Raw genomic sequence first — 16,876 nt, 5'->3', positions numbered from 1 at the left:
ATAGTTGTATTAGTGTGTTTGTTGTTTTAACGTTGTTGTGCATAAGTTGTAGCGCTATTGTTAGCAGAGTAGCGCAATTGTAGTAAAAATGCCTCAGTGTTCGAGAAAATATCTCCTGATGCTTGTGCTGATTGATTGATTAGTTGTTTTGATGAATCATAGCAGCCTCGTTGAGACTAGGTCATTGTGATAAATGTTTGTTGAAGTCTAGGTTTGCCATGATCGATTACCTGTTGAGACCCGAAGATACTTGATCAAAGTATCTGTTGATAGTCTAGGTTGAAACTTAAGAAATTTTGTAGCAAAATAATTGATATGAGTGTTGATATGTGTAGGAGGATCTTCCCATTTTACAGATGCGGGAGAGGCATCCCGCCACACAACAGCTGTAGGAGCAGTTGATGGAGGCGAAGATAGATTGCGTCTGTGCGACTAGCTTGTATGACATGATGTACCTACCCGTGATTCAGATGAATCACGGTCTATTGAAAGCTTTGGCGGAGCAATGGCACAGTGAGACATGCATGTTTCACTTGGCGATGGGAGAGATGACGGTGACGTTGGAGGACGTATGGAGGATTTTACATATTCCGATCAGGGGGAGCTTGAGACATATGATCGACATCTAGGGACGATAGTTGTGCAGAGGATATTCGCCGATAACGTGTTGATTGAGGATGGCTCTGTGGCATGGGAGGATATAGCAGCACTGTATGAGCATCTACCATCAGTGTTATCAGGGATCGTCGGGGGTTTGCTTTGCCCAGATCGACGTTCACACAGATTGATTGTTGATTGGGGCCAGGTGATAGAGCAGATGATGACTGAGGGGACCCGCTATGCATGGGGGTCATGTGTGTTAGCACACCTATATAGGGATTTACATGAGGTAGTGTACCGAGAGGCTAGATCACTAGGGGTAGGGATCACTTTGCTGCATATCTGGGCTTGGGAGCACCTGCCAGTCACACGGCCGGTATGTTTGAGGTTTAGGGCGATAGATCAGCCCTATGTGTTTATGTATGGAGGTTTGATGAGCCAGCCCCATTTGGGGAAGTTGGAGTTTTGGCCGTGGGCATTGGATGATTTAGATACGCTCATATGGAGGCCATACCTTGATTGCAAGCCCTAGGAGGATGATGGAGAGGCGCTACCATATGTATTTGTGACACATTTTTTGATTGGTCGTACATCTTACTATGTGGAGAGACAGTTTCCAGGGAGAGTGATGAGACAGTTTGGATGGAGGCAGGGTTTGCCGAGGGGTTCGGGGGAGTATGCACGGGTGGTGCGGGAGAGATTTCAGTGGAGGCCAGTGTTATTTTATCATCAGGTTGTGGCAGAGTTCCGTACATTACAGGCGAGACCATGACAGATGAGGTCAAAGATTGTGGATGCAAGTGTGACAAAGGAGTACACACAGTATCGTACCGCGCATTTGATTCCATAGATTTCAGAGCATGCCGAGCCTATTCCACCTTTTGAGGATGACAGGAAATGGCGACGGAGGAGGAGAGGAGGCAGGGGTGGAGGAGTAGGAGATGGGGGAGAGGGAGGTAGTGGAGGAGGTTTTGGTGGAGCAGGAGGAGGGGGAGGGGGTGTGGGTGGATTTGGAGGTGGAGGTGGTGGAGGAGGCTGATTACAGAGGAGAGGCAGAGGTGGGAAACTTGTACGACTATCACAAGGTCCACTGATACAGGGAGCAACTAGAGTAGGACAAAGGGATGTCGGTGGGGGAGCAGAGCCGATGGAGATGGGAGGGGGAGCCACAGGTGGAGGAGACGATCCCATGGAGATGGGAGGGGGAGCCGTAGGTGGAGGAGAGGGAGATCTATGGGAGTTTATGATTATATGGTTGTAGACTCGGTTAGAGGACATGGAGGCAGAGATTGCAGCCAGGGATGTCTAGCTTTTTGCATAGGAGGCTGAGTTGAGGGTAGTAATGCGAGAGAGAGATGATCTGGTGGACAGATTGAGGGAGGTGTAGGATAGAGTTTGAGTGTTGGAGGGAGCATAGGGATAGGGTCTGACTGGGGTGGTGTTGAGGGAGATGCGGTGAGCAGATGGAGAGATTGACTATTGGCGGGGATTATATGAGCAGGTTGTGCAAATTAGTCAGTGAGCACTTAGCTATTCCCAGATGCAGCGGGTGAGATCAGAGCGGTCTCAAAGGGTTCAGAGTAGTGGTGGTGTTATGGGTCCTCCTCGACGAGATGGTGAGGGTGGTGGGGGAGTAACATCTGGCCAAAGTGCTATTTGAGAGATTCTATGCATTTGTTACTTTGTTATTTAGATTGTGACTTGGATGGCTCTCGGTAGCCGGTATATTTTGACGTCATTATACTCTAATACATGTATTCTTTTGTGATGCGATATATGAGGAGATTTCATGTTTTGTGATGATATGATATGTATGTATATTTTTATGCAAGATGATGTTTATGAGTTATGCTTAGTTACATGCTATGGATGATTCACTTTCTAGATGTACATGTTGATAATATGATTCCTATATGCATGCGATGGATGATTTGCTAACATGTGGATGCACAAATGTTATGTATGTATGCACTTAAATGGACGAACAAATATTATACAAATGTTATGCATGTTTCTTAGATGAATGCACTTTAAGGAATAAATGTACTTTAATGATTAAATGAATGCCACTAAATGATAATGAATAACTGTACCTTAATGTAATTTAAAAGGATAATGAATGCATCTTTAATGAATCTAGATGAAACTAAATGGGTTAAAATGCACCTATTAAATGAACTTAAATGATAATGAAATGAATGCATATGCAATGATTTAAAGGAATGCACTAAATGGATAGATGAATGTGCCTGATATAATGTAAGTAAATGATGATAAATGAATTAAAAAACTAAATGATGATGAATGATTGTGTATGATTTAGATGAATGCAACTTAATGATTGAGATGTAACTAGATGATAGCAAATGTACCTTAATGACTAAGTGTATGTACATTAATGACTAATATGTAACTAAATTGAAGATAGATGAATGAAATGATTTGAAAGGTATTTAAATGAAGCTAAATGCACTTAATGCAACTAAATGAAATGACAAAATGCAAGTAAATGATAAAAAATGCACTTGATGTTTTAAATGCACTAATGTGATAAATAAAATTAATGCACTTAAATGAATATCTAAATGAATTTAAATGCAAGTAAATGATAATGAACTCAATGCATGTAATGCAACTAAATGATAATGCCATGCTTTCATGATATATGAATGCAAGCTGGTGAGAATTTGTAGATATGGAATGAAAATGTGAGATGATGTATCAGAGAAATCCATCATGATTTGTATCCAAGACACACTTATTTTAGGTGCTTTCTCAAAGAAACTTGAATTACTTGCATGTAATCAATAGATATGAACAATGAATGAGAAAATGGATGGGTGATACGCAACAAAATGCAATATAAACATATGAGATGAAATGATGATCCATAGATTATTCATAGTGCTTGATTTTCCTCATCGAGCATGGTAGTATCGTTCTTCACCGAGGTAGCAGGAACCAAATTTGAGCATTTCACCTGTAAGCAAGTATCATAGACAAGGAAAAGTTACCCTCCATTCTGGTCCATACGCAAATGGTCGAGATATACATTGTAGTCAGTCAGTCATAGTGATCCATGGCTATATTTTTTCATATGATCACATAGCTTAGTGAACTTCCCATGTAGACACCATTAGTACATGCCCCAGAACTTCATTGGATCAAATTGTAGACAACAAACAAAGAAAAATATATCAGGAGCCATCCTGGCTACTCTAATCACTTGTGGATATCCTGGAGTAACTTAGGAACCTAATATAAATAAATAAATAAATAACAAATTGACCAAGTACTTTGTAGTCAAACCAAATTTTCTTGTCGCAGAAAATGTTACCATGTCTTGTCTGTGAGGAAGGATGCATTCATGTGAAGACAGTTGTGTAGATGGTTTTGATGGGTTGGTTGATTTGATAAGTGATCACCATTTGAGTAGCTTAAAATGTTTGTTTGGTGTCTGTTGCGATGTGTATGTACAAGGAATAATACATGTTGCAATGTTTTTTATTGATTTTGATGTTTTTTACATGTTTTTATGAAAATTGTAAATGTTTTTGGGATTTTTTGAAGATTTTATGAATATTTTTGGCATTATCTTTAAGACATTTTGAATGAAGAACTCAATGAATCACAAGTAATGTAGAATCCACTTCCATCAGTAGGTTTAAGAGTATTGTCCCTAGTTTGATGTTGCTATGAAAGCGGGATGTAGGATACATGAAGTACTAACCCTGATTACAGATCAATGACAAGCCATGGTTTGAATAATAGATGAATGGATGTGATCGCAGTAAGTCTGAAAGATAATGGAGCCATAGACTTTATGAGTGGCACCTGTTTACTAGGTTTTCACCACCGTACTTACCCAAGGCGCCACCAAAGTGGTTTTCACCGTTTGGATGAATGATTTTTCTTTACTATTTTCTTTTTTTGTATTTTCTTCAAGACATTTTGTAGTGGAGGAGCCTGATTCTCTACACAGCTTATGTATGAAACTGTTTGAGGTGCATGTTGTTGATCGGATCTGCTAGTGGTTCTCCTTCTGAAGTCGCCAATTGATATGCCCCAGACCTGAATATGACAGTGATAACATATGAACCCATCCAGTTGGATTCAAACTTGCCCTAGTGTTCTCTGTTTGGTTGATTGTGAGGATTCTCCCTGAGAACAAGATCTCCTACCTCAAATGTGTGAGGTTTGACTCGATGATTGTAGCTTTTGCTCATGCGCTACTGATAGGCTTTTAGGTGGTTGTATGCAGCTTGTCATCTTTCATCAAGCAGTTCCAAGTCCTAAAGACGTGAGACTCGGTATGCTTCCTCATCTACTAGATTGTGCAAGGAGACCTGTAGAGATGGTATTTCAACCTCAATAGGCAAGATGGCTTCTACTCCATAAACCAATGAGTATGGGGTTGCGCTTGTAGGAGTTTGAATGCTAGTTCGATACGCCCATAGTGCTGGATTTAATCGAATGTGCCAATCACAGCCAACATCATTGACTGTCTTTTTTAGGATCCTCAATATGTTCTTGTTTGATACTTCAGCTTGACCATTGCCTTGTGGGTAATATGGGGTGGAAAAACGATATTGGATGTGAAACTTCTCACAGAGTTCACGGACTTCTTGATTTTTGAAAGGAAGTTTGTTATCTATGATGATGGACATGGGTACACCATACCAGCAGATGATGTAATTAAGGATGAATGAGGTGATCTGCTTGTCGGTGACTTGGGTAAGTGAAACGACTTCGATCCACTTTGTGAAGTATTCGGTGGCAATAATGATAAATTTATGGTCGTTGGATGAAGATGGATGGATTTTACCCACAAGGTCACGTCCCCATTGACAAAAGGGACATGTTGTTGTGATTGGTTGCAATTCCTGTGCTGGGGCATGTATCAGGTCTCCGTGAACTTGGCACTTCTTGCACTTTCTGACAAAATAGTAGGAGTCTTTTTCCATGGAGGGCCAATAGTATCCAACGCGCATGATTTTCTTTGCTAGCGAAGGACCACTTGAGTGAGCCCCATAAATTCCTTCATGTACCTCTTCCAAGGCTTTTGTTATCTTATCTTATTCCAAACATCGAAGGAGAGTACCATTAAGACATCGCCTGTATAGGGTGTCGACAATGATGGTGTATCGAGCGGTTTGGTGGATAAAGGTTTTTTCGTTGGTTATTTAATTGGTTGGGAGGAAGTGTGTGGTCACGTAGGTAAGTGAAGAACTCACCGTACCATGGGGATTAAGAACCGACAAGGTGACATATCATTTTAGTTATGGGGATATCATACGCGGGAATCCAAAGTTGTTCTACCAAGAACTTGTAGCGTGTTGAATTTTGTGGAAGATCCAAGATTGATGCAATTGTAGCCATTGCATCGACAACTCGATTCTGATCCCTTGGTACTTGCTCAAATGTGATAGTTGTAAATGATTCTTCGTAACTATCCACCATCCTTTTATATGGCATGACCTTATCATCCTTAATTTGATATTCATCGGTCTTGTCGGATGACTTGCTGGGAATCTCAATATACCTGTAGCTCTTTTAGATGCCATTGTATAGCCAATCTGAGTCCTGTGATCAAGGCCTCATATTCTAGTATATTATTGGTGCATGGGAAAGTGAGCCTGTATGACTTTGGGATGTTGTCACCTTGAGGTGTGATAAAAAGAATACCTGCCCCCGAGCCATGTCTAGTATGAGCCATAAAAATATAGCTTCTAAGGTTGTGTAGCTGCTATCATGAAGATCTCTTCATCTAGAAAATTGGAAACAAGAGGATGGTCACCTGCAAGGGGTGCATCAACCAACTGATCTGCAATAACCTGTCCCTTGATATCCTTGCAATCCACATACTCTATATCAAATTCACTCAAAATCATAACCCATTTGGCCAAGCAGCCTATTAATGCTTCCTTGCTAAGTAGGTACTTGAGTGAATCTATTTTGGCAATGAGTTGTATCTTGTGAATTAACATGTATTGTCTCAATTTGGTGGCTGCTAAGATAACTGCTAGGCAAGCTCGCTCAATAGGTGTGTAATTGAGTTCATAGCCTACCAATGTGCAAGAGATATAGTATACAACACATTCTTTTCCTTCTGCATTGTGTTGTGCCAGCAATACTCCTATTGTCGTATTTTTAGCTGAAATATATAGCAGTAGAGGTCTACTTGGATCTGGTGGGATTAGCAACGGTGTATGCATTAGGTAGTCCTTGAGCATTTGGAATGCTTGTTGGCACTTTGTATCCCATTAAAAGAAGATATTCTTGTGTAAGAGATGTGTGAAGGGATGACACTTATCATCCAATTGTGCAATGAATCTCTGAATTTATTGTAGCCGCCCTTGTAGTGTCCTTATGTGACTAATGTTCTTTGGAGGTGGCATGTCCATGATTTCTTTCACTTTCACGGGATCTACTTCAATGCCTTTTCTTGAGACAATGTATCCTAAGAGCTTCCCGGAGGTTACTCCAAAGACATATTTCTTTGGATTGAGGCGGACATGATATTGCTCTAACCTGTCAAAATTTTTACCATATTACCAGATGATCCTCTCTTGTTAATGATTTAGCCAGTAAATCATCGACATAATCTTCCATTATGGTGTGCATCATATCGTGAAAGATGGTAGTCATAGCTCTTTGATATGTTGCCCCTACATTCTTCAGACCAAAAGGAATCCCATTCGAATAGTAAGTTCCCCATGGGCATGTGAAAGTAGTTTTATGTTGATCTTTCGGAGCAATCTTAATCTGGTTGTACCCTGAAAATCCATCCATAGGAGAAAGAATTGCATGACCCGCTATTAGATCGACAATCATGTCTATGTTTGGTAAGGGGAAGTCATCTTTAGGGCAGGCCTTGTTCAAATCTCTGAACTCAGTACATATATGGATGGCAACAGGTACAATATTGGAGATCCAATCTACATAATCAATTGGTCTGATGAAACCAACATCCAAGAGTTTTCTGAGTTCAACCTTGACAAGAACAACATTCTGTGGGTGCATCTTTTTGAGCTTTTGTTTAACAGGTTTAGCTCCTTCTGCTACAGTTGGGTGATGCATGACCAAATCTGGATCTAAGCCAGACATGTCTGCATAAGACCATGCGAAGTTGATTTCACGCTTCTGGAAGAACTCCACAAATTTTGGTTGTTCCTTTGGAGTTAATAGAGATGCCAAATGTATTTGGTGAGGAGTCTCAAGGGTCCCCACATTGAATTCTTTTGTTTCTTTGATTAGGATCGTCGATCTCTCTCGATTTGTACTAGAGGGGAGGATGTCAAACCTTTCATCCTCAGGTGCCTTGGAGAGGTTTTCACCTTTGGATACGCTCTTTATTTTTACTTTTTTGGGATCAAACAGTGCCATAGTGTTGTTTTCACTGGAAGATCCAAGTTTCATCATGATATTTTTGTAACTGAAAGGTTTGGCATCTACCCCAAAGTATGTTGCGCTGTTAAGTTCGATGGCAAACCCAGCTTTATGATTCCCACTTGGTATGTTATCTCGTATTTCTAAAAATTCTATGAGCGCCTCATCGTTTTGGAAATGATCAAGACATGGGGGATTTGGCTGGTTCCAGTCGATGAGTTCGGGGTGGATGATAGGAATTACCTCATCAATTAAGTTGAGTTTAGAGGAGGCGTCAGTGAGGGTTAATAAAGATGAGTGAGTGAAGTTCATCGATGGTACTCTCCTTGTCAGATTCTGGTGTAGGATTTGACGTAGTGCCCATGGAAGTTTCTTCTTGCTCAGGAACCCGAAAGGTTTTAATCCATGCCTCTCCATAAACTGGGATATCTTTACGAGGTGGTGGAGGGGATGTGTCTTCCTCATCTAAAGTATTTAGATTCACTAAATCCCATTCCCACTCATGTGAGTTTGTCTCTGAATCACTCTCTAACATCTGATTACTATACCAAGTTGGGATGTCTTTTGAGTTGAAGAGTGTATTGGTCACGAGTTTATGCACTTTTGGAGATGGGATTGTTGGTGTTGTTGATAGGGTTATTGGTCTAATTGATGTTGTTGTTGGGAGTATCGGTGTTGTTGGTACAGTTGGTGATACTAATGGGATTATTGGTGTTGTTGATGTTGTTGATGGGAGTATTGGTGTTTTTGGTACAGTTGGTGCTACTGATGCTACTGATGGGGGGATTATTGGTGTTGTTGATGTTGCTGATGGCTATGATGCTACTAATGGGATTATCATTTTTGTGGGTGCGGTTGGTGATACAGATTCTACTGATGGGATTATCGGTTGTGTTGATGCAGTTGGTGTTGTTGGTGCCGCAGATATAATCAAGGATGGCCTCCTTGGAGTAACTGGCTGATACATGGGTTTGTTGGGTTTTCCTTTGAATCTAAGCTTAGGAAGAGATTCCTTTTGAAAACCTACTCCAATTTTATCTTTGGGTTTCAACTCAGGTTGTAAGGGCTCGTGTCATCCTTGTTTACAATATCCCAAAGCACTCTGGCCATCATAGCCCATTCTTTGCATGATAGTGAGGCCTTTGCTATATTTGTCAGTGGGAAGCTTAGCCTTTGGGCTTTCTTTGTTGATAGGGTCTTTGTAGATCCATTTTGCCAGGTCCTCATCCATGGTTTCCTCCTAACTTTTACCAGGGATGAATTGCGCCAAAGTGCAAGTTCTTTAAGCCAGTGGTGTTTGAATCAACTTTTGAGGTTTGCCATGAGTTATAGGAGATGTGAGTAATTTTCCAACACTAAAGAGTTGGCTAAGATTATATTCCTCAGGACCTTCCTAAGCCATTTTCATTTTCAACTTCTCTTGCTTTGGTATAGGGTTAATTGAGCTGGAAAGAGAGGTTGGATTAAAATATGATGTGGAAGGGATAACTTCTTTGTTGATAAGTATGATGATCTCTGGCTGATGGTTAATATTATTACAATACGCAAATGGATTTGCATCGCCAAGGATTGTGATTTCTACACCATTATGTGGAAACTTGATACATTAATGATAGGTGGATGGAATGGCTTACATGACATGTATCCAAGGTCTTCCTAACAAAAGATTATATGGCAAAGGAAGGTCTAGAACTTGGTAAACTATATGCTTCACCACTAGCCCAACCCTGATAGGTAATACAACAACTCCTCTGGAAGAACGCTCTGCATCATCATAGGCTTTAATGGTTATCTTTTTGCTGGCATCCACCGATTCTACTGCATAACCCAGTGTTGTGACCAACTGCAAGGTGCATATATTCAAGATGGCTCCATTGTCAATCAAGACTCGCTTGATTCTATGTTGGTTTACAAATCCATGCATTATGTGGTTGTTGGAAGGAAGCGTTGTCACTTTTAGAAAAGGTGAGGCATGGTGATGACTTGAGACTGCCAACCATGGCTTGAAATTGATCTATGTTGAGGTTGGCGGGGATTGACACTTCTTGGAGAGCTTGATCCAAGATTGTTTTATGTGAAGGGGATAAGCACAAAAGCTCTAATATGAAAATGAGTGCAAGCGTTTTATCCAATTGCTCCACAAGATTATATTGCTTGGAGAGGGGTATCGTTCCTTGCAGTGTTGCTCGAATGGTAATTTTGCTACGACATGTAACAACGTTGCATGCAAGATTTGGATCTTTGATGGTAAGAGTTGCAACTTGTTCATTAGCATCATAAAAGTAATTCATAGTATAATTATATGCAACTTGTGTATAATTAGTTGTAGTTTCTGTGTTTCGCCCCGAGGTGGAAGGACCCCTTTGATCATGTGATGGAAGTGAATTCTTGAACATTAAATGATCATCATTGGATGTTTTAAGGTCATTTCCTTCTATTTCAATTTCTCCTCTATCAATAAGATCTTGAACAAGATTTTTCAATCGATGGCAATTGCTCGTTTTATGCCCTCTTCCTTGGTCAAATTCACAATGTTCATTATCTCTCCACCATCGAGGCTTGACCTGAGGCTCATAGTTGGATGTTTTTAGTAAGGTCACAAGATTAGAGGATACCAACTAACGTATTATTATTTCTATGGGTTCTCCTAAGGGTGTGTATATGCGTTTTGGTTTGTGTTTTTGCTGCCTTTGTTTTGGTTCCTCTTGTGGCGTATTGCAACCTTGATTTTGTGGATTAGTGATGATGTTGTTTTTAGGAGGGGGATTTTGTCCTGCAAACTTGACCACGGGTTGTGCAATTTTTATTGTTTGTACATCCACTATCCCATCATTGACAATGTTCTTGTTCTTGTTCCAAAAATTTGGTTCATCACTATTATAATGTGGATGAGGGCCATCTTTGCGTTCATTGCAGATTTTGATAAGTCCCTTTTTGATGAGGTCTCTTTCACATTTTAGTCCTTGAGTGATCATCTCTTCAAAGGATTTTGTACCCTTCATGTCTAAATGGAATTCCATCTTATCATTCAAGTTGGAAATGAATATTTCCACTAGTTCTTGCTCAGGTAAATGAAGAGAACGTCTGCTAGACAGTTGCCTCCACCGTTGTAGGAAAGTTGAGAACAACTCCCCTAGTTTTTGTTTGGTGTTGCATAAATCTGCCATGGTGACATCATGTTCTATGTTATGTGCATAATGAGAGATGAATTTTTGAACTAGTTCCTCAAATATTCTAATGCCACCTGGTAATTGGGAAAACCATTGCGTGGTTGTGCCTCCCAAACTTTGAGGAAAGAGGCACATTAGATATGTGTCCTCATAGGCCACCTCTAAACAAGCTGAGTGAAATTATCGTACATGATCTCTAGGGTCTCCTTTGTCCTTGTACTTTTCAAACTTGGGTGTTTTGATCCCTTGCAGAAAAGGTGGTATAAGCATGTTCCTATCAAAAGGATAGGGACAAATATTGTTAAGTGAAAACCGAGTAGTCTTCACACCAATATTGAATTTTTGAGCGAGATTTTCTACTTGTTGTCTCAACATATCTATTTGTGAAGGAGGAGGAGGTGGAAGTTTCCCTTGATGATTAAGGTCATAGCGGAAGTAATCTCTGCCTCTTCCACCATCGTGACGGCTATGCAGTTTAGATGTTTGTTGTATCTGTGCGATATAAAAGTCAGAGGGTAGTTTGGCACCCTCTTGAGCAAGTCTCAAAAATTGAGCATCTGCATTGTTTCTAAGGATGTTGTCAAAGAGTCTATTGAATTTGCGATTATGTTGTGATATTTCTATATCTTCGGGAGTTGGAGTGCTGAGATCTTCATCATTTGTGCCTCCTCCAACTGCTTCATGAAAATCGTTGAGGTTTTCTTCCTCTTCTTCAATCTCTGGTTATCGGTTTCTCATTGATCTTGTTTGAGCCATGTTCTTGAAAGTTTGAGGTTGGTGAAAGCGATTTATGAGGTGGTGATGAAATGTTTGATGGAAGACAAGTTTTGTGAAATGTTTGTTGGAAAATGGATCTCTAACACTAAAGGTTGGATGTTAACAAAATTCTTTGTGAATTGCTCTTGTGTTTTTCAACAATTTTGATGTGATGAGTTATATCAAGGTTTGAGATGTGTTACAAACCAAGCTACCTAGTAATCAGAGGATGCACTCATAAACTAGTTTTAACCTGTGTAGAAATGCCTCTTAGGATGATTGATCCTAGATGTAGAGACACCCTAAAAGTGATTTGGTGGTGTGATTTTAAGCAATATCTTAAAAGAACTAAGGACAAGAACCTTTTTGTGTTTTGAGAGTTGAATGGATTTGTGATGTGTGGAAGTGAAAGTGGATAGAATATGTACCTCAATAAAAACTTTCTGTTACAAAGGGGGTTTCTACTTCTTCCTCTCTCACAGGGGTTAATGGTTCCCCTCGAGCTTCATTTTATGTGATACAATTTTTTGGAAAGAAAGCAGGATTGATCTTGCCCCCTTTGTTTTTGTGATACTCCAAGGCTCTATGTTGAGTAAAAGCTCTATTTTTCAAAGGCTCTTTCTCAAATTTGTTGGATTTGCCTTGAAGATACAAGTGCATATGGCGCAATAAGGCTCTGTGCGAGAGAAAAATTTGTCTATTGATATAGAAAAACTTCATTTTTTTTATTATAAATTTTGAACCCAATGGTCTCTTTTTCAATGTGGTCTTTTGATGAAGACTCCTTTTTCTCAAGATATGAGTGATGGTCATACAAAATTGATATTTGTTTCACTTGTTGATGTTTGTTTTGTTTATCAATATTGGATGTAAATTTGTTGGATGGATACTTGGTTTAAAATTGTTTTGAATTTCTTTGACAAGAAAAGACAACAAGCATAATAACCTTGCCCATTTTCAACAAAAGGCAAAAATTGGTGTGGGTCTAAATCAACCCAATCGTGAACCTTTTGACCCCTTTTACAAATATATTTTATGTTTCCCAAAGCCTGAAGTCGACCCAAATTGTTACTGGTCTGACACAAGACGAAAACAACTCAACCACTTTTTATCCCTTAGGTCAATGGCCAGTTGCGATATTTTCAGCCCACATCTTGATATTTCTTCGACTTTGGTACTACATACATTATGAATCCCACCGTGGCAGGTAAGGATGTGATATACTAAGTCTTGCGCGAGCATAATAGATAGATGATCCCTATTATGGGGGAGTCACCACTTTTATCAAGCTACAAGTAGCCTTTCAAAAATCCATGTTTCTACTCAAGGAAATATGTATGGTGAGTATCTTGGGAGCAAAACCATCTATGCTCTTGCACTGAACTTTTCACAAATATCTTCAATCAATAGAATGGGTGGGCTTCTAGAAAAAAGGTGTCTAGTAATGTTCGATGTTTTTGGACGTAAGTTCATTCTACAGTGACTCACTTAAGAGCCTTGTAACACCCAAGTCTACAGCTTTTGCTCTCATCTGATTTCTATAGCGGCTCAAAGGATTTACCGCGCAAGGTCGTTCCCAAGACTGATGTGTCTCTTGGCATGCCTCTCTTAAAAATAAAAAATTTCGAGCGTTACTAACACTTTTCTCTTGCACCTAGGACCATGAGAGCCAAGGGAGAGGATAGTGTGTGTTAGAAATGGGACCATTCTACAGATTTCGCACAAGCGTGCCAAACATGGAAAACACTTGTTCTTTTTAACTATTTTATCACAATGTGATCTATAGGCTATTTGGAGATGTTGCTCCAACAACCATGGTGTTTTTTTTAATCCCACAAACAAAATTGAAAGCACGTTGCTCAAAGTAAAAGTGATTTTGTAAACAAAATGGACAAGTTGTTTGTACATTTTAACTTGCAAATAAAAAAGGTTGATTGTGAATTTTATCCTTTGCAAGAAATGAAAGTTGTTTGTTTGTTTTAAACCCAAAATGAAAGGTTTGTCCCTAAATTGCAAGAAAAGCAACGTTTGTTTGTTTGAGTTTGTGGTTTTTTTAACTTTGGAAAATGAAATTCTTTTTAAGCCCCAAATTGAAAATTTTGTTCATTTTAGTCCAAAATGAAATAGAAAGTTTGTTTTAAACCAAAAAGGAAAGTGAATTCTTTTTAATCTAACTTTAAAAGCAAATCTCGAAAGAAAAAGAAATAAAATTCCTAATTTCTAACTCCTTGAATCTTGCAAACAAGAAGTTAGCAACCTGCACAAGAAAAAGAAAACACTTAGTGAAATGAAGGTTTTTGGTGGGCTTCTACAAGCCTAAAATTTTAATTTTTTTGGTTACACAAATCTTTTTTTCAACTCTCTGTTACAAAAGCGCTACTTTGGGTAAACATAGAAGTGCCACTTTAAGACAAAAACGTTGAAGTACTAACAAAGGCGCTAAAAGAACACCAAAAGCGCTAAAAGATGGACAAACGCGCTAATTTAAACTATTAAACATAATGAAAAATGTTGTCAGACAAAGAGCGCAAACACGCTAAAAGATTTACAATAGCGTTATTTAGCCAACAATAGCGCTATAACTATAACAACAACGCTAAATCTCCAACAAAAGCGCTAGAACTCAGACCAAAGCGCTAAATCTTATTCTATCAAAGATGGTAAAACGTGTGTCAATAGTGCTAAAGCGCAACCTTTGTGTGGCAATTTATGAGAAAATCACAAAAAAAGTTAGTTTTGGAATGAAAATGTTGCGTGTTCAATTCACGTTGGGTTCACCAAATGATGCACGCTAAAAAGGATGCAAGAAACATAAGATTCAAACGTTAATATGTTAGTGACACAAATGAAAGACAAACAAAACTATAATCCTAAGCATGCAAATCAAGAGAGATATAAAACATATAATGAAAAGCATACAAAAACGGAGGAATGAAACAAAACCCTCCAAGATGCCCTCCAACATGCTCATAGTTGCTCCTCCCTTGTCCCTCTCCTCTCCAAGTTCCACATGAATGTAGCCCTCATCTTTTTGCACTATTATGGATGTCTTATGGAGATTCAAGATTATGAAAATGACTAATTATGCAAGTGTAAACAAGCTAATAAGAGAAAGCACCTAATTATCCTATGTTAATTTTAGCCAAAATATCAAAGAAAAATGCTCCTAAAATGCTCTCTTAAAATTGGTATAAGTTTGATGCATAAAGATTTCTGGATCTAAATGAAGAAGGAATGGGCTCTATTTATAGAAAAAATGGAGAAATGGATGGTTGAGATCGAGTAATCTCAACAAGGGTCAGGATTGGTGGGTTTATGATCCATGTGAGGGATTTCAACCCAATCCCAGGATGACAAATGTCAACATGAGATGGCTTGAGAGGAGAGGGAAGAAGCATTAAATGCTTGAAATGACTTGAAGGTTACCCTAGGAGGTAAGGTTAGTGTTGAGTTAAATGAATAAACCTTTTATCTAATGAATAATGTCTTTATCCAATGGATAAACTCTTGTGCAAGACTTAGTGGGGATAACCATGGTCAAAGCAATAAATGCTTGAAGAGACCCATGAGTTAAATGAGGGTTGAGTTAGAGAGAAAGTCTCTAACCATGTGGGTGAGTTGAGTTTAACCATTAATGGTCATGTAAGAGCCATAAATGGTTATGTAAGAACCATTAATGGTTTTGAAGACTTTAGTGGTTAACTTGTTGAAGACATAAAAGCCTTTAATGCTTTTCAAAGACTTTGAGGCTTTGAGAAGTGACTTCAAGTTGCTTAGGAATGTGACAATAATTAGGGAAGGTGATTAGGCTAAATTAGAATGTATTAGAAGAATCCAGAATGGGTTAGAAGAGTCTAGTGGGTTTGGTGGGTGAGAGAAAATAGGATTTAAATTGAAATCAAATTACTTTATTTCAACCAAATAGGTGCAACTTGCATTTGTAGGAGAATGCAAGTGGGGGAGGGTAGTTTAGGGTTTTGAATAAATATTTAATTATTTATTTAAATGAGGAAAGGGGGTTAAATTAAATAAACATGTTTTATTCATTTAATTGATTTAGAGTGTGGCTTAATGAATTAATTTAAATAAATTTAATAATTTATTTAATTAATTAGGATAAGAGGTTGAGGATGAAATTAATTAAATATTAATTTAATTAACTGATTATTGATGGTTAAATAATTAAATAAATAGTGAATATTAATTTAATTAAGTGGATAGATTTATGTGACTACAATTACAATGGGGAATGCACATGCATTCAGGAACGCTTCCTAGAGCTCACTGCTCAAAAACAATAACAAAGAGGGCTACAACCTTTGGGAAGACTCGTTGTCTTACAAAAAGATTTGGATTACATCTAGAAGATCATGAACTGATAGAATAACATCTCGTCATGCCTTGTTACAGTTTCGGTTAAGCTCATATATTGCTCTTTCACACTTCTCTACTATCAAAAGATTAAAGCATTACTCGCACATTACACACACTCGCAGATACCGCAGATACATCTGCAACATGATATTGTATCAATTTATACAAATCATCAACCTATATTTCAAGGTCATCTCAACCCACAACACAAATTACAAAATATAACCATACATGCTACAACATTACATGTGGACCAAAACAATGTCGGCTAAGACATAGTATGGACCTAAATCACCACCTTGAACATGAAAAACCTCCAAGAATTATGCCTCTAACATCCGCAACACGCTACAATCAACATGTCGGCCAAGAACATGAAGAACACCACCAAATCAAGGAAAATCATCAATAACATGCATAACAATCAATGCAGACCACCAACACTAATAGAACATGATCTAGAAACATCCACATGCATCATGAATTACCACAAAACCAACCACAACATCACCACTTACTAGAATCTCCATCACGATTATACCAAACCTCAAAAACACTAACTGAACTGACTATCAAACTGAAAGATA

The 16,876-nt window shown here is 38.7% G+C and overlaps 1 protein-coding gene across 1 annotated transcript; it reads left to right on the top strand.

Annotated features, from left to right (window-relative positions):
• The first annotated feature begins 571 nt into the window (after nucleotides 1-571).
• On the top strand, nucleotides 572-1,639 carry LOC131044898 (uncharacterized). Its single transcript, XM_059210962.1, has 3 exons — nucleotides 572-805; nucleotides 1,214-1,360; nucleotides 1,451-1,639. Exons 1-3 carry the CDS (start codon nucleotides 572-574, stop codon nucleotides 1,637-1,639), a joined length of 570 nt encoding a protein of 189 aa, XP_059066945.1.
• The last annotated feature ends 15,237 nt before the right edge of the window (nucleotides 1,640-16,876 follow it).

Source organism: Cryptomeria japonica, chromosome 1 (genome assembly GCF_030272615.1).
Source record: "Cryptomeria japonica chromosome 1, Sugi_1.0, whole genome shotgun sequence".
In the NCBI taxonomy this organism is placed as follows: domain Eukaryota; kingdom Viridiplantae; phylum Streptophyta; class Pinopsida; order Cupressales; family Cupressaceae; genus Cryptomeria; species Cryptomeria japonica.
The sequence above is the reverse complement of the archived record's forward strand: the minus strand, read 5'-3'. Positions and strand labels throughout refer to the sequence as shown.